The sequence below is a fragment of the Aplidium turbinatum genome, chromosome 12 (assembly GCF_918807975.1).
Source record: "Aplidium turbinatum chromosome 12, kaAplTurb1.1, whole genome shotgun sequence".
NCBI classification, from domain to species: domain Eukaryota; kingdom Metazoa; phylum Chordata; class Ascidiacea; order Aplousobranchia; family Polyclinidae; genus Aplidium; species Aplidium turbinatum.
Window position 1 is genome coordinate 20833015 of NC_137483.1, and position 19025 is coordinate 20852039.

The 19025-nt window shown below is 36.2% G+C and overlaps 1 protein-coding gene across 1 annotated transcript; it reads left to right on the plus strand.

The window, feature by feature from the left end:
• Positions 1-3357: 3357 nt before the first annotated feature.
• Positions 3358-10664, plus strand: LOC145781115 (bone morphogenetic protein 2-like). The gene is made up of 2 exons (XM_082592870.1): positions 3358-3885; positions 6963-10664. The coding sequence occupies exons 1-2, from the start codon at positions 3501-3503 to the stop codon at positions 7895-7897; spliced, it is 1320 nt and encodes a 439-aa protein (XP_082448996.1). The 5' UTR covers positions 3358-3500; the 3' UTR covers positions 7898-10664.
• Positions 10665-19025: the final 8361 nt, after the last annotated feature.

A 19025-nucleotide genomic window follows, 5' to 3' on the forward strand; every position in this document is an offset into this window, starting at 1 on the left:
CTTTGTGGATGAAGACAGTAGGCTATTCTATATCGAGAAAAAATAAAACCATCGAGAATGAAAATATCTTTGTCACATTTTTTGGACTTTTTGGATTTTGTCCGTTTGATGACTTTTATCAATGTAATGTCGTTGCTTTTGTGTTGATGAAATCTTTTGTATTGTTGTTGTTAACTTTTATAGTAAGCTTTATAGTAAGTTGTCCGTTGCACGTTGTAAAGTTCGTTCTCTTTCTTGTCAGGCCGCCGGTTGTTCTTCTCTCTTCCACAAATCTTTTGTTTTCCTTTTCATTTCTCAAAACTAATCTTCCGTGTCACAAAATCTAACATTTTCATCTTTTTCCTTCGGTTACATCTTCTACAATGCCCCCATGTTGAAGAAAGTAGCCATTTCACCAGTGTCTCTTTGCATAGTTTCGTTGTGAATGTAGCAACTCTAAATGTGGTAGCCTAATATGTTGTACATAGAAACTATTTATTTTTCAATACTAAACTTTTGTATTAAACAAAGAACAAATTAAACATATTTGTTTAGCGATATGTTATTATAACATAAGCCTACTACACTATTTAAGACCATAGGTTTATTTTGAATACTCACAACTGTTTTGTTGAAAAGGAGCGATCTTCCTGGCGACAGCACTACCTGACTAATCACTATAGAACAGCGAGCGTTGTGTTTCGCTAACCATACCGGTGTAGCCTCCACACTAGCCATCAAGACTTTTCCAAAAACATGTGTTTCTCGGCAGTCGAGTGTAGCAGGAACTCAGCGATAGACACGTGTTTCGCCCATTAGGCTGGGCTCATCAGTACCGCACCACTAGTGGCAGGAACTAGTGGTGCGGTACTGATGAGCCCAGCCTAATGGGCGAAACACGTGTCTATCGCTGGGTTCCTGCTACACTCGACTGCCGAGAAACACACAATTGTTTTGGTGCTGCATTAGGCAAGTAGTAACCCATTCATAAATGATAGGATATTGTGGGAATATATCATGCTTCATGAAATCGCAAACGGTAGGCTGATAATAGTTTAGTCTCAAAGCAAAGAGTATTTTATTTTATAAATATTAACTCAGAGCTGAGGTTAATATTTTGCATGATACATCTGCGAAAAATGCACCATGCTCAGCTGTCAATTCAACAACTTTACATTTTATTTTTAACTTTGATCTACCCAGATTAGTGGAAGGTTTGCCTATGATTTCTTAGATACAAACTCAACACCCTAGCAAAAACTTTAAAAAAAACAATTGAATTTAAAAAATTCCATTCAATTTTGTGCCAAGCTTTGAGAAAATAAAGTGAAGATAGTTCGTGGCTTCAATATAATTTAGATCTAGGAGATGTTCCTCTGTTTCTGCATCACTCCTCCCACAGTATCTGCGGTTTTTCAGATTGATCTTCGCCGAGTTATAGGCCTATGTGTTTATTTGTCCAACAAGAGTAAAAAATAATTTTGCAATTAGGAAAGGAAGGTTTGCTACTGAATTGTTGTAGATTGCAAATTGAACTTTACAACTCTTGCCTTTAGTATACAAACAACTCCGTCCCATTTGCAAACTTTTGTGTTTGACTAAAAAGCAAACTATTTTCGAGTAACAAAAAGGCTTGTAAAGACCTTTGATGTCACAGGTTACGTCATTTTCCATCCTATTGTCTAAAACTGACGTAGAAACAACAACAATTGTGTTGAAATGAATTGATGTTTAACCGTCATAACATTTTTAACCCGAACACTTCGAAAGTCGATTCTGAGATAAAACCCAAAACCCCGCTCACTCGCTTTTGGCACGTTGTAGCTTAGGTAAACATCTTAGCAAAAATCTAAGCAATGATTAATAATCTTAGAAGGGTTGAGGCATCTTATTTGTTTTTCTGTTTGTTTAATAAATTATAGAAAATAGAAAAAAACATCGCCTAAACTGATATTACTTGTTTATTTAAGTGAGTTTGTGCCTGTGGTTAAATACACTTTTTGGTTATCTTAAAAGATTAGCTAATCTAGGTCAGTTATAAAATTCCAACGGTTTTGACAGCTTTTGATTTGCTTCTGGATAAAGCTTTACCAAACGCTTTAAACACAGTATTTGAACCTTTCTTGCGTAAACTTGTGAGGACAAGTTAGGTCAAAATAAATTTCATTTTATTTGGATTAACACAAAATTAATATCATACAGCAGTGAAAAGCTACCTGTCGTATAACGGTATAAGAAAGTTGGAGTATTTAGTTTTACATGCAACTGTCTTTTTAGTTTAAAAAACGGCAGTGCCGAGTTTGTTATAGGCCTATAACATATCGTTAGGTGATCGGGTACCGGTGTAACGACCCAGGAATTACTACGGTCCAAAAGTTACCGTGCTGCTGCAGCGTGGCAGTCTAGAAATGACGTCAGACCACAAATGAACAAAGTCGCCCCGCGCTTCCGAAAACAAATTTTGCTTATTCCGAAGAAGATAAACTATTTGTGTTGGTATTCATACAAGATCTGCAGACGTTGAATCAAAGTAAAAATGACAAATTTTGCTGTCTGGGTCCCTCACAGGCTCAGCTTGGAAACCAAATGATTTTCCACATGATTTCAATCAATGTTTGCATTGCAAAGGTCAGGAAACTTGAGTTGTTATCCATTAAAAGAAGTTTCTTAAAACTGCACATGCAATTCCAAAGTTCATTACAATGACACCAAACAGAAATATGACAGTTTACCATTTGATGACAAGTTTACATGGAAGTAGTTTACATATAAATGGATCTTTGTTTGTTGGTTTGGTGGTGGAAAAGACAGCTTCAATTTCCAAACAATTCTTTAGCTATGTATCTTAATTAATCTGTTGTGTATTTATGGTGCTTTTTCAATCGCTCTAAATATAAGGTTATAATTAGTCTAAAAACTAACCGGCATATCTGGGGTGTTAATCCTCCCTTTTTCAGCCTTCTGCAAAAGATATTACTTTGCCAACTAGCCAAAGTAGTCTTTTTTGCAATTTTTATGTGTTGTGCTACAACTGCAACACAGATAACAAACATATGAATACAAAGAGATAACAGTGTAGACATTAGCACATCAGCAGGGAGTCTGAGTTAGCTGTCATGTGCGATTTCAGATCTTACTTTTTCAAAATTGTTTTGAAAACTGCTGTCTACTGCCCTCTTTACAAATTTTTACTTCGTTTGACAAACTTTTTTTCCCCTTCTCTCAGAATTCAGTTTGTATGTACAACGAGACTCTCCTCGGCATTATATCAGCCGATGTGAGTTACGGTTTGGCATTGAGCAAGCTTCAAGAATACAGTGATACAGTGTAGTGAAAATATAGGATTTAACCAAATTTCTATTTTTCAGATACTTTATATGTAAGCTCGTAGGTAAGAGATTTTTGAATTGTGTCAAGAAAATGCTCAAACGGATATTGTAAAAAGAAAGAAGATTTCAAGGTTATCTGGCGGTTACTGCTGATCGAGCAAATTTCCAACTTGTTTTGTTTGAACAGTCATAATGGTCGCGATCACCGATTGGATTCTTGTCGTTATTCTAATTTTGCATTCAATTTTTGACTTGAGTTACGGACTTTTGCCTCAGGTCGGGCGGGAAAACCTTATCCAACAGGCCGCCAAATATTCGAGTGTCACCCGAGAGGAAGAGGAAGCTGTTGTTGTTGAGTTTGAAAAAAAACTTTTGAACTTATTTGGACTTAAACGCCGACCGAACCCAGACAAAGACATTCACATACCCAAGTTGATGCAGCACCTGTACAAAGCTCACATGGGAGATACGTTTGATGATCAAGATAATTTGATGGGGGTTTGGGAACAAGGGTTTGATTTACCTGCAGTTGATGTCATAAGCAAAGTCAACACAGCCAGAAGTTTTCATCACATTGGTAAGTTGATTAAAAAGATTTATTTACTTCAATTTTTTCAATTTTTAAGAAAACTCTAACTCTTCCAGAATAGAAATTTGTGTAAAACGTTATCACAATGCAGCAGTGTTTATTAAACTTTTTCCTTATCAAAAAAAAAAAACATACAAAACCAAATTTAGATCGCAGCATAAGTTTATTCATGCAGAACTTTACTTCGGTGTGAGGTTAGTAAATCTGTATTTGAGTAAAAAAGTACTAGGAAGTCATTTCCAGCAGAGGTTGGATAAAGCAACAAACCGACTATCTACTATTTTGAAAGAGACCCATTCAACCCCACCTAATTAACTGGAAAGAGAAAGTGGCTATAGTTGTTATAGTGGAAGTAGTTAATAGGGAATTTCCGATTGTTTACCCTAACCTTACGCAATCTACTGCTTGAGTAACAAAAGATCACGTTTTGAAAATTCTACTAAAACAAAAACAGTTTTTCGCATAGAGAATCTTCATTTTAAAAGTTTGCTATAAATATTGAAACTAAAAAAACTAAGTTGATTTAGGAAACAGAATCTTTATACATAGACTATATCACTTTTCAAACTTCCTTCCTGAAGTATTTATTTCGTAAGCTGTAGAAGCAAAAATAACACAAACACCAACTTCTTCAATTTTTCAGAAATGACGTGTAGAAAGTATGACGTAGTTGGTTCAGTTGAACGCACATGACGTTGTCAAACTCTGCTTCATCAAGGCAGTTTTCACAATTGTTATTCTTTCGTCACAATTTGTCTGTTTTACGTCAGTGTAACCCCTTGTTATAACACTTTCAAAATTTTAGTTTTTGTTATTACAATATTTCAAGTGGCTTCTAGCTTTGTACTTTGTAGCCTGACGTTAAGTTTGTCTGGTGTTGCAAAGAAATATAACTGCGGCTCTTTTCACAACTGTTGTGACGTTCGATGATGTTTTACATGTTCAAGAGTGCCACACAGTGAACAACAATTCTCTTCACGTTATGTTCGGTTTCTGGCTAGATGAAAAAAGTAAAAATCTTTTAACCGCACACTTAGATAGCTTTTGCCATGGATCATACAGAAATGTTTTCCAATACTTTTTGTCAGCTCTCGGGCGTACATGCAAAGACTCATAAATTGGTTTTGAGGTTTAGAGCTTATGGCTCACATAAATAGGGGATGGAAGAAGTCAAACAAAGCGATATGGTTGATGCGCTTTACTTGCTCAATAAGATTAAAACATTGTACATTACAACTGAGGCCTCCACCAATGCGTGGGAAGCCTTGCATATGTTCAAATATCTTGCTTGTCTTATTACCACCTTGAAAATAAGTTGGGGAAGTTTTGCGTTGTTAAACAGTCAAAAACTTATCAAAAACATACCAAGATAGTCATTGAAATTAATTTTCTCCAAAGATTAAGTAAATTCGATGCTAATAGACGGTGGTGAATAGTTGTCAAATTAAAATTAAAATCTTAGATATAAATCTATGCAAAAATTTAAAAAGAATTTTTTAAAACTCAATAAATTTAACTGAACTGCTTTTCTTTAAAAGTTGTCATTTTGATTTTTTAACTTGTGCAAGTTTATTTTTACTTGACAATATTTAAAAACGTTATTTTGATACATAAAATGATTTTAAAATTCTGTTTAGCCTACATCGTTTTTTTGCCGTTGCACTAAACCATGGCTTACTATATTACTATACTATATAATATAGTAAAGCCATGAACAAAACCGTTTTCTACGATTTTGAACAATGTGCGGCTCGAGTGAAATATAAAGCATTCTCAAGCCCAGCCACTTATGAGCGTGATCCCCGGAATAAAATGAAGAAACGTCGGCAAAGGTTGCTATGTGGTATTGCAGATAGCTTATAAAATTAATACATCAAAAAATTAAAATACGTAACGCTAACCTTGAAACGTAATTACAAAAAGCGAGATTTTTGAATATATTTTTATTCGAAACAAATTGTCACTCAACTAAAAACTGCAGTTTATGGTGGTTGTGCTCAAACCAGGTAATTGTGGCTCCCAGCTTTGGTCAGATTAGAAAATATAACAAGAAGCAATTGTCAAAACCACTATCGATTTTCACTTAACCTTGCTGTTTCACGTCTTTGCGTTTTCCAAATAGAAGCTGTGATCATTCACAAATTTGCAAGATACCCATACAGCAAATCAACCGTTTGTTTTTACATTAATTTAACGTCTGCAGACGTGTTTTTGCTGCATGTGTTTCTTCAAGAAAACTACTTGATAACGCATTAATTTTAAAACACATTACAAAAGGTTTTGCAGAACCTTTAGTTACAACTTTTAATATCATACAACAAAGCAAAAAGTAAAAGTCTTTGTTTTAAAATTCGACTTGACCCACTTCTTCAGTGCTTCAACTTATCAACCCTTCTTAGAAAAAAATCTTATGTTTACATTGTTTTTACGTCGGCAGACGTTGTTTTTCTTTCTTCACCAGAGACAGTATGCTACATTGCTACAACTATCGATGATTTGCGTGCATTTGATTAGTCTGCGGCATCCGACTTGCTTAATCCCAGATAATCTCAAAAATTCGTGTTTTTCTCCGTAAATCCATCAGTTTCATTTTAAAATGCAATTATTCGCTCTGTAAGCAGGAAAGGGGCGCGTTTAAAGTCAAATGCAATTTCCATGGTATTCAACTGCTAATTTAAGTTCTTTTGTAGTTACAGTAGATGTATTAACAAAATATTCATGAGGTTTGTAGGCTACATTGATTCAAAATCCTTTCTTTAAACTTATTCAAACAACAAAACACAGCTATTGCTTGCATTTTCTTATCCAGTGATAACTTGCGTTTATTCGATGCATTAGAAAATGGAGGAAGTACCGATTTTTTCAATCACATTTCGCACATCATAACAATACACTTCCTCAGACTGGCAAAGAAAGTCTAGACGAGAATTAGTCTTATTTTTTGCATTGGAAGATGTTACCTTCGTTCATTTTCATGTTACTTTTGTGAATTTTCAGTTTTTCAAACAGTTTGGATTGAATCATGCTTGATGGTGGGTTTTATATTTTACGTTTTGTGTTCCCAGATGAAGATGAATATCTTGCCGGAATGCCAGATCACCACATCCGTCTGCGCTTTGACCTGAGCACATTGCCGGAAGAGGAAGTAATCGGAGCATCAGAGCTCCTCTTGCATCGTCAAGCCATCGCAGATCATTTGTCTCCTGAAGATAATCATCTGCATAGAATAAATATTTACGAGGTCGTGAAGTTGCCGAATGATGAAGATAGAAACGATGCGGAAGTGTTGCATCGTGGTCGTTTCAGCAACGGAAAAATCCAACCGATAATTCGCCTAATAGATACACGACTTGTCGACGCCCGGAACAGCACATGGGAAAGGTTTGATGTTGGTGCTGTTGTTATGAAATGGGCTCGAAATCATCATGACGAGAATTATGGATTAGTTGTTGAAGTCGTGACCGAACAAAATGATCCTCAAGAGGGAAAGAGTCATGTGAGGTTGAAGAGAGATCTTCATCGCGAAGTGGCGGATCGCGAATGGTTGGACCGAAGACCAACGCTTCTCACATACACTCATGATGGAAAGAGCACAACTCTTCAGCGAAGGTCGCGTGCTAAACGAAACAGCCGAAAGCGCGACGCTGGCTCCTCCAAAAAGAAGCGAAAGCGTAAACGAAGAAATCGCGCATGTGCTCGACATAATCTTTACGTGGACTTTGCCGCGGTGGGGTGGGACGACTGGATCGTCGCTCCGCACGGCTATGATGCATTCTATTGCCAAGGACAGTGTCTTTTTCCACTCGCAGAACATTTAAACGCCACCAATCACGCCATAGTGCAAACCCTTGCCAATTCAGTCCACCCGTTTTTAGCTCCCAAGCCCTGTTGTGTTCCTACAGAACTCGATTCAATCTCTATGCTCTATGTGGATGAGTATGACTTAGTAGTTTTGAAAAACTATCAGCACATGACAGTGTTGGCATGTGGTTGTCGGTAAGGTAAAGTAATGAATTCCCGTTGCTACGACAACGTTGATGACCAATGATGACGACATCAGGTGGTGCTAAGACAAAGGCAGAGTGAGAAAAAGTGGGTTTGGGTTGTTGATCCAAAAGATAAAAGAGAAACAAACACGTCAATGAACTATTTGCTTATAGTTGGCTCTGCCCAATAGCTATCTGACCTCAAGCAATTTTTTAGATGCAACTTCTATAAAACCTATTATAACCAAGAGTTGTGAATTCTGCCACATAATCTATTTTAACCAAATGAAAGTCTATCTTGCTGTTGAACTTCTACTAGGCAAGAAGTTGATTCAGTCTACAATGTAATTTTAGATAATACTTGTAGTATTGGATTATTATTACCAACGTGCCAATCGTCACCATTTACAGTACATTTTGCGTATGAAAATGGAGAATCTGTTTAGTGAAAGCCACTTTAAAAATCAAAAACGCTTGAGTATTAATCTATGTTGATTGAGAATGGGAAATGTTATTGAAAGTTTGATTTCTTGATCAACCATAAAGACCGGTAACGTAAACCAGGTTCCCTCGTTGTTATGCCAATTCTTGTAATATTTTCAGTAGTTCGTTTGGGCAGATGTTATATTGAAGTGATTGGCCTTAGGAATACCCACAAAACATTTTGCAATCAGCACTTAGTTCAATGCTTTTCATCTGTTTCTTAATGTTCTACTAATAATTTGTTGAGAGTTGTTCGTGGATTGACAATAACCGAACTGATCATATTATCTGTTGAAACGTGACATAGTTACTGATTTTTACTTTATCACCACGTCACAATAATGTATCCGTTCAATGAAATTGTTTTGATGTGAATATCATTTGCAATTTTCACCGCTTGTTACTTTACGGTTCCTTGAAACTAACTTATGTTGGACATGCTGGTGAAGGGAACATCTTTACCCCCATGTACCTTCTGGCATTGTTGTTGGAAACAATTTGAACATGACATCAATTCAGAATCTAACTTTCAATTCGTTACTAATTTTTTATTTATGTACCACGTTGGCCACCCACAAGCTTAATTAATACCTTGATGTCGATCTTATACGCAATGCTTCACATTTTTTTCGCCACATTATATTTGTTTATTTATTGCTGTTTTCTTTGTTAAAATGGCATTGATCCTCGGCCATTTTATAATTGATTGTCAACAGTCTGTTGAGTTTAAAGTTTCCCGTACCGAAGGTGGCCCGGGTTTTGACGGTTTTATTTGTATCAGAGAGTCTCAAGGTTTTGGTTTGTTGAATTAAAACATCCGAATTTATACTTTAAAATTTGTTCCAACAATGCTAAAGTTGGACGTTCAATACATTTTAGTTTCCGGTTATATTTGTTACTCGCTCAATTAACCTGCCATGCTGATAATCCGCGACTAGGCTATCCAGGTCAATTCTAATACGAAAATTTCTAACAGAAAACCTTTTCAAGGACAATTTGTAAATCCCACAAAAGTTATATGAATTTATTGTTTGTTTATTTTCTAATGTTAAACAACAAAACCTTATGCTCATTTAGGGAGATTGCTACATAAAGTTATAGGGAGACTAATTGCTACGTAAAGTTATCCAGAGAACAAAATCCGTCATTTTTACATCGATTCAAAGTCTGCAGACGTTGAATCAATCTTAAAATGATGGATTTTGCTGTCTGGGTAGGGGTCTGGTTACTTTCGGTATTAGTTTGGTTGCAAATCTTGTCCTCGGGCCAGTTTATCTTTTGCCGTTTTTGTCAGCTTGGCAATGTCATTACCAGGAGATAAGTTGATAACAAAGATATTACTTGTCATGGTACGTTGTATGTTCTCACGGTCTTTGCCAAACAATTTTTTTAATAAGAATTGTTTTTACGTTGAAATAACATTGTATAACGTGACTTCGTTAAAATATTGAATAGATATTTAAACAAATGTTATTTGATTGAAGAAACAAACTCAATGTGTTACGCTTCAATGCATTCTCAGCTGTTTATGCAGATTTTTATTTCGATTTTTCGTATCGAAGTTGAAACTTGTTCGTGTGTTCAATTAAGTTTTTATGTCAACAACATGATTGTAAAACGTTGATTATACGTTGATTGGACGTCGAAGAATTGAAAACTGCTTGACATTGCAATTAACTCTCTTTTGTGATCGCAGAGAGTGTTGTTGATTTTCTCCAGACCAGCATGTAGCATTGTATTGTATTGTAGCATGCCAAGCTAGTTTTACTGTTGTTTTAGACGAAACTAGGCGTATACAGTGCATTGCCAAAAGCAAATGTAAAATTTAGAGCAAAGTTATCAATTTGGAATAGAAAGATAATTTCCTTCCGAATTTTCGATCTGGTAATCATATGAGGTCTGTCATTGTCCAAAACAGCCTCTTTAATAGATATTTATTTTATAAAAGGCTTCACACGTTTAACTTCCCAAACATGTAGGTAGCCTATATGCTTTTCTCACCGCAGCAAAACTATACAATGTACCCTTAGTCAGCAATGCTTTCGTGTGATTGGTCAATTTCTTCGGCCCAAGCGTATTTAGACAATCTTTATTTAAGTTATTATGACGTCACGCGTCTCTTGCAACGCTTCAAAAACTTTTCTTTGTTTTTATATTTTATTGTTTTCTTGTTGATCTGTTAATCTTTGCCAACGTTTTCAATGAACATAATCGAATTGGCAAAACTGAATATCTTGTTTTACATTTTATTTATGTATTTGTACAGTAAAAGAAATAAACAAAGACACGCATTTTGCACGTAATTTGTCTTGACTTGCAGTGCATGCTCTGAGATAGAGAGATGGGGTGAGGGAGAGTTGAACTTCGTCTGTTGTGAGAATAGTACGGCACAGCTATAATCAATACAAAAACTAGGTTCCACAGAATGCAGCGACAGACTATATCAGTTATCGAGTGAACTGCTTCACGTGTTCTCAGTGTGACAAATGTCAAGCAAGCATTGGCAAATTACGTTTAAGCTAAAGGTAGGCTAATGTTTCATCAAAATTAAAACTAAAAAAAAAACTTGTTCGTTGCAGCGATACCAAGTAAAACCCAATTTCTATTCGAATAACACTTTTAAGCAGACATGGGCACTTTCTGACGCCATCAGAGTTATCCATTGTAAGCTTGCAAGGTAAAGTTGAAGAAAGAGGAAAGTGAACTGGGAACTGCTGCATTTTCAAACTGAAAAAAGAATCAGGTTAGAAAACACGGTTTTGTAAAAGAACAGCCAAGAACAATACGTGTTCAGTGTAAGTGTTGCCAGATATTTGTCAGGTAGTAGCTTAAGTTTTGCCGCCTTGCCGATTTAAAATTATTCCAAAATAAAGCTGTATCGTTTTTATCAACACATCAAAGCGTAATAGCGTTTGCAAGTGTATCAGCACCTATTTATATATTTTTAGTTTCAAATGTTTAATAGAATTGCAAATATGTTGTTTAATTTTAGATTGTTCTGCAAGTAGGCTAATTTTACAAATATCATTGCAACATAAGTAAATTAAAAATGGATTTGGTGCAATTGGTGGTTTAAATTATTAACGGCTAATTTTAAACGGAATAACATTTTGCAACTACTACTTTAAATAGGATTTTTGCTTGAAATCAGACAAATTTCTTAACTTATCTTTTGTTGGCAGGCAACGTAAAATGTATGTTGTAGTATATTTCATCTTCAATAACATCGCGTAACGAAACCGGAGGTTGAGAGACATCAGCGTGTATTTCATTATCTAACTTAGTCCGAATCATGTTCTTTTGAATTCTTGAGAAATTAGATTTATGGAACTAATTTGTGATTTAAAAAAAATATTTCAACAAACTTCGTAAATAGAGGGCGATAACAGTTCACACTTTTCCAGTTTTTCTGTTCTTTCTAATGTGCAATTGTGGAATCACAAAGAAAAACTATAGGCTACAGGCTACCATTGTGGAATGCATATGGAATAGATTTCATGGAATACGTGCATAATGAATCGATTTCACACCTAAAAGGTTTATGGAAGTTGTACTTTTCATTTAATGAGCTTAAAAATATGTTTCACTGACGACTTTATTTCGGGAGATTGGGGTGATAATTTTTTCGAATCAAGAAACTAAAAATGTTTAAGAAAACATGATGTTGTTTTTCATCAAATATAGGTATTACTTGCTAAAACCTTTACAGCCTGTTTCACCCTAAAAGGGGGATCATCAGAAGCTCCTTATTCAAATAGAATCAATGGCGTTGTTTTTATAAATAAAACGTCATGTCCTTTTAGAATTTGAACGATTAAAACAAAGAGTTAGCTATTATTTACCTGTACGCGTTTGTTTTTGTGTGACGTCTAACAGACATAACAATGTCAACTTTGTCAAAGAAAACAACATAATTGCTTGTATAAACTAGCTAACCTCTTCCGATGTGGTTTACCCTGTTTGATTGTATGATAGGAAGTGGTGTTTATCTTGCCCAGTAGTGTAATGAATTTACTCCAAGCAACGATATTGCCACATGACAGGTGTGATCAACAGAAAATAACACAATGCAATATGTTATGGATAATAATCATTGTCTTCATTGGTGGCTGTCAACCTTATTGACGTAGGTGTGTTGTCATTGGGTTTTTCTTTATGCAAGAGACTGGAAAACAGAAGAATAGTGACTGAGATCAACTAATGAGGAAGAAGTCTTTAGTTGATTAGTGGCTCAAATTTTTGAAACAGAGAAGAAAAGGCTGATCATTGCTTGAAATATTCGCTCAGCAACAAGTAATGAGCCACCCATCATTGTCAAATTTTTAGGTCATCTAATGGTAAAAAAATGCGATACAGCCAATTTTTGTTTACTTTGAGTATGAATTCTACATTTTACGATCGGTATTTTTATTGATAAACCAACAAGGTTCAACCATTTTATTCATAAGTTCAAGGGAATGGCACATCCTATTGCGCACAATTGCAGTTTTAGTCTTAAGTATTGTTGAAGATCAGCTTGGCATTTGCTTGTCCTTTTAGAAAATGTTTCATATTGAGACATAAATTAGCCTATTCATATTTTTGACTACCGTTTTACTCGTTTTTCTCACACCCATCGAGACGCAATAAATCCCAAAATCGTAGTTAAAGCATCGAAAAAAGACAATTTATTGAAAAGTCAGTTGCCATAAGTGACGGCTGTAAATTTGACTGCACCGTTTGACGCCCATAATTACTGTTAGCTACGACAGTAAAAATAAATCATAGAGTTATATGCAATTTTTAATATAAGTTGAAACCAAATTTGTTTGCAGAAAATAAGAGAAGATCTAAACTAGATCGATCGTTTTTTTAGCAAAATACAATAAAGCAAACACATCAAAATGCATGCCTGATTTTGTAGAAAATCAGGAGTAAATCGACCCTTTTCTCTCACGTGACTTGATCTTTCTACTGTAGTTGACACTTTTGTTCTCGCAATTAATTATATCAATATCGCATTCATTAACGTGGTTTTGTGAATGACAGTTACGAGGTAGTTTGGAAAATGTTTCAATTTCTTTTTTCTTATCTTCAGTAGACTTACTAAGCGTAGTATGTTCAGTAGCTGGAAAAACACTCTTGCTGACCAAGTTCTATGAAGCCAAAGTTATACGTAGTCAAGCCAAACTGCGCTTTCGAATGTCCGATTGACGCAGTCACTACTTAGGCGTGTAGTCAAACTGGAAGCCATTGACCAACAAATCCAACCAATCTGCATGCACGTGTATTCGTGGACGACGCTATAATAGCATCTGGACTGGAAGCCAAACGCTAGGCCTCATCTTGCACGGCAAACAGGATTGCCATATTAATTTTTTAATGCGTTTGGCAAGGTACTTTGAATTTGGAAATTTGATAAACTTTTGGCGTTTATTCAATTTTTTTCAGCTTTGTAAATAGTTTAAAAACCTCTTTTATCAATGCGCAGTAGCCTACTTACAAAACATCAGGTTTGAAATGGCAACTTTTCCTGAATCTTAAATGATGCTTTTAAAATATTGCAATTTGGGCTACTTTTGTCAACAGTATGATTACTAGTCACTCACTACCATAACCTAAGGTATTTTGCCCGTGCCATATTTTAATTTGAAAGTGTATTAAAAAAACGACAAGTTTCTAAAATTTCGTTTCTAGCACTAGTTGCTACGTTCATCAAATGAAATTGAAAGTAAAATTAACAACAAACAATTGTTGTTAATTTTACTTTTAATTTCATCAGATGAACGTAGCAACTAGTGCTAGAAACGATAATTGTCCTGATGAACACCCAAACTTTTCAGTATTCAGTTTCTAAAATTTAGCGTTAAAACCGCCAATATGGCAATCCAGTTTGCTGTGCAAGATGAGGCCTAGCGTTTGGCTATCAGTCCAAATGCTATTGTAGCGACGTCTACGGTTTTTTGCATCACATCTTCAAAAGCATGCCCAAATGCTATTTGAAGATTTTTCTTAACCCATGGAAAGTTTAGCACACTTTTCTCTTCTGCGGTATGTAATTGCGGTACATGGTATGAAAAACTTTGATATGAATATTGTGGCTTATCCATTATCCAAAGGTGCAACAACGCAAGTAAAGCAGGCCACTACGATGGCAATTCAACCTACAATATGCAATCTGAGTCAGTGTAAAAACGACGCCTCACTCCTTTAGCCACTGTGCCTACGTCATATAAACAGGGAGGAATAAAAACTTCCAGAGTCAGTAAAGGTAGGAATGCATCAAAAAAGGCTGGTAACCACTAAGAAGTACAGGCCCGAGTTTAGGGGGGGCAGAGGGTGCAGGTGCCCCGGGCCCCCCTTTTGAAGGGGCCCCCCGACGTAGAAAAAAGTTGATTTTGTGTTATTTTTTTCTCTTTCAGCCTTTTTAAAGCTTCTGCAAAATGCTGTGCAGTTCTGGATTAGCTACTGTAGACGTAGAGGTGTGTTTTCGCGCCGAAGGCGCAAAAAATTTTTTTGCACGGGGGGCCTCCCGATCTAAAAGTGCTCCGGGCCCCCCCATCAGCTAAATCCGGCCCTGAAGCAGTAGTATTTGTGCATGCCATTGGACAAATTGCAACAACTTACCAACATTTTTTGTAATTCTGCAGCAAACCTCGAACAAAATATATTAAAAAACTTTTTGGTCTAACAATAAGTTTTAATCTTTTTTTATTTTGTACTTTTGATATCTCTCCTCTGAACATTTCAAAAATGTTAAAAAAAATTTTTATAGCTATTTTACTAATTTTTGTCTGTCCCAACTGCCACTAGCCTACTGCGAACAAAAACCGCAACTAATACCTCCACGCCAGTTCGCATTTACTAAAATGCCGCTAACTTTTTGTACGAGGATACAAGTCAGAACTTTAGTCTTGAGGTTTGTATTGGATAATTACAAGCTTAAGTTGGCGAAAACAAGTAGCTGGCAATGCACAGTGTCTTTCATCATGTAGGCTCGTGTTGGTGGCTGCCAGTGTATGTAACCAGCTGCTAGTGGCTTCTGTCTTTTAACAGGCCTGTCTTGTTCAATTTACAATACTTCCCGAGAAGTCCCTCCTATCTCACAGCTTTCTTTTTGATGGAGATACAATCATTCCTTTATCGAGTTTAAAAGCATAGCCTAGCTGCTTCATGCAGGAAACGATTTTGATCAATTGCATTGTACTTTTTGTTTTGTTGCCGTTTTATTTTTATTTTTCAAAATTTTTTGACCAGCACATTGAAAAGTTTATTCACAAACAGAAAAACTTTTCATCATTGGATTTTTGATTGATATTTAAAGGTAAGAACCTTTATAAAGACCTCACATTGTTGTAGCCTACCACAGACATGTATAGTTTAGTAACATCAGTGGTTTTAGCATACTTTATTCACGCAAAAAATATTCACAAATGGATTAGTAAAAAAATATTTTTGAACGTTCTGCATTCGTATACCCTCGTCAGGAATAACTAAGTGATTGAGTGGCGCAATTTCTTCTGCAATGACAAGAAAATGACAAGGAAAAGTTGACCAAATCAAATAGAATCAGTTATTCTATTTGAATAAGGCACTAATGATGCTCGACAGTAGTAAAGCGAAATGCATACGCCATAAATAGGGCTCTGCTGATTCTCCATGCATTTTTATTAACAAATCTGAAATCGTTTCTGCTTGTCATTTTCCAAAATAATTTTGCAGCACAAGTAGTTTAAACTTTTATTTGAACTTTTCATGTTTTTGTGTAGGAGTGAGATTTTAAAAATCCGCTCAAGATGCAAGGATTGTCCCCCTTTCCCTAATATATACAACATACAAAGACAAAAGATACATGTAAACTTATAATGGTTTAAAGAAATTGTAAAATTAATTTTAGTATGCCTATTGCGCTGATTCAGAACTGCATAAACTGCAAAAGCCTCCGAATTAAGTCTCAATAATACAAATGCATTCAGAGACAAGGTTATAACCACGCATTGAAAAAAAGTTATTTAGCTTTTGAATTTGTAATGTTGGAAGTTTGCCACAACCAAACTTCATTGCACAGATGACCCTGACGTTAGCCTGCTGCACATTTCCCAGTTGCACACCTTAGAGGGAATGCTGTTTGAAAGCCCTTTTTACATAAAACAGCAGCTGGGTCATCAAGGACTCTGCTCAATGTGTCAAATGTGTTGCTGCCGTGAGTATGACGAGTGTTGAAGATTATGCAATTGACCATCAAAATGTAAACGATTACTGCGAGGTGTGTAAGTTACACGCGGAACTAACTCATAATTAGACAACTCAAATTTAATTGTAGCGTTGTTTTCAACTAAGCTGAAAACCCTCTTTGTAAACCTGTGAAGACATTTAACCTTTAACCTCGACTAACCATTGGCTGCAGGCTGCAGCTGTTTTTTTGAAGTTACGTGTCACAAGTGTAAAGTTAACACCGCCGGATTAAGAACAACAATCACCATAATCAAAACTCTTAGCCTATGTTTAATTGAAAAGCTGTAAGAAACAAAAGAAATAGTGTTTTTCTGAAACAACTGGCGGAAGCACGAAGCGTTGAGCTGATCGAGAAGCAGGTGTAGCTTTTTCCTTTAGACGTCATAGAGCAGAGAATTGTCACATCGGTACCTCTTAATTTTGTGCAAGACCTTACAATTCCAAGGGTTCCCAAGGTCAAAGCTGTAAAACTATGCAGTAGTTTGACGTAGAACACAAGGATTTCAACATATAGTTGTTTGGTCAAAAACAATATTTGAATATTGTAAACTGAAAAAAATAATGAAAGTTGGGTGTACGACTATATGGCGAAGATGATCCGAGATCGGATATGTGTACTCAGTGGCGTACGCAGGATTTTCTCAAGGGGGGGGCCATTAACGGTTGCGTAGCCAGGAAATTTTGAAGGGTGGGTTTGATGACCGGCGGGCGAAGCCCGACGGCGTTTTCGCCTAAGACGACACCCAGCGGCGGGGGGTCTGGGGGGCCTCCCCCACAAAATTTTGAAAAATTACTTTGAATTTGGTGCATTCTGAGAGCATTTTCAACAAAAATGTGGGTATGAATATTCCTGTAAAATGGTGGTGTCAGGTGGCATAGCAAAAGGATAAGATCATGTTTTCTTCGACATTTTTCGGAAATAAAGCTAAGTCTACGTTTTCTTGTTGCTAATTCCTGGCTGAGATGTTTGAATGTTTGGTATTGGCAAAACTCGCTCTTTTGATTCAGTTTTGTTTAAAATTAAGCAAGTTTTTTTTTAGACTGAAAGCATCATTCCCAAGCATAAAGAGACTGAAAGCATCATTCTCAATATCGTGACGTCACACAACATCTTAAGGAGGGAGGGCCATGGCCCAATGGCCCCCCCCCTGCGTACGCTAGTGTGTGTACTGTATATAGCCTACTGTAGATCATCACATGGCCACCTGGAGATGCGGCCTGATTTGTCACATTTTGCAGATTTTGATTACAGCTACTGCTAGTGCTTGACTGACATTTTTTGAGATGTTTTTACTTTTTGCGGTTTCCTAATGACAAAAAACTTTTTTGTTGCCTTGGGGAAGCAGTAGCAAATGAGAAAAAGTAAGTTAAAAAACGCAAAATCAGACTTTTATTGAAAATTAACAGTCTGACTAAAATCTACAAAATCAAATTTTCTTTGTTTTTCAACATGTGAGAATGTTAAAACCTATTGTGTCATCTGGGGAAAAGAATAAAGAAAGCCTAAAAATCTAATTTTATAAAAAAATTATTTAAACGTTTGCCCAAAGTTAGAAAAACCTGGAAATTTCTGCAAAATGTGACAAATCTGGCCGTATCTTTAGGTGGCCATGATCATCACCCACGAAGGGGCTTGAGTATAACTCAGCCAACAAATTAAACCTTTTTACATTCATTCAATGTCTGAACAAGTCAATTCGATATACTGCGAATAGGTCTCATATTCAGGCCGAATGTGTGTTCTAAAATTGTCATCGCCCCCCCAGACAACGTTCAATTTGGCTGCAAAAATGAAATAATTTAAGTTGATCATTTTTCATTGACGCGTAATAAACTTTTGTCGTATCCAGGCTTACCCCGGTGGTTGAAGGTAATCTGTAGGCTATCCAGGCTCTCATCACTGGGCAATGCAACCGGCCATAATAACTTGATAAAAGAAAGGGAGAAATAAGTTTATTTGCTAATCAGATTCTATAGCAGTAACAAAAAGATGAGGTGAATTGCACATATGCTCAATCCAAGCATCGGGAGATGAGAAAAAAACGGTACACAATAAGCATACAGTGCAATAACATGCAGTTCACAAACATAGAGGAACGCATAAGTGGTCTATTCTCAGCGTTATTCTCTCGGACCAAATAATGCATCTGCTTACTAAAAAACTGCTAATTCCAACTTGTTTGCGTAATAAATAACTCCTTCGGTATAGCTGATTGTTTGATTTTAAAATGGCAACCCTTGTTACGTCACGGTGCATCACAGCCATTCATCGAGCGCATTGTACAGAAGGGCGTATGCAAAATCCGGCGTTGGAACACAGCAACACACCTGCCAACAAAGTTGTGGCAGTCAGCCACTCCCTGAATTACAAACAGCAACTACAAAACAACGGACTTAAATAATTTGTTTCTGGCCCAACCAATACTATCAAACTACTTTGGAGAG

What these genes read in the sequence shown, in the direction of transcription:
- LOC145781115 (XM_082592870.1), top strand. Translation starts at nt 3,501, where the DNA reads ATGGTCGCGATCACCGATTGGATTCTTGTCGTTATTCTAATTTTGCAT. An exon ending in CAGAAGTTTTCATCACATTG is followed by an intron (nt 3,886 to 6,962) that starts GTAAGTTGATTA and finishes TTGTGTTCCCAG; the next exon opens with ATGAAGATGAATATCTTGCC.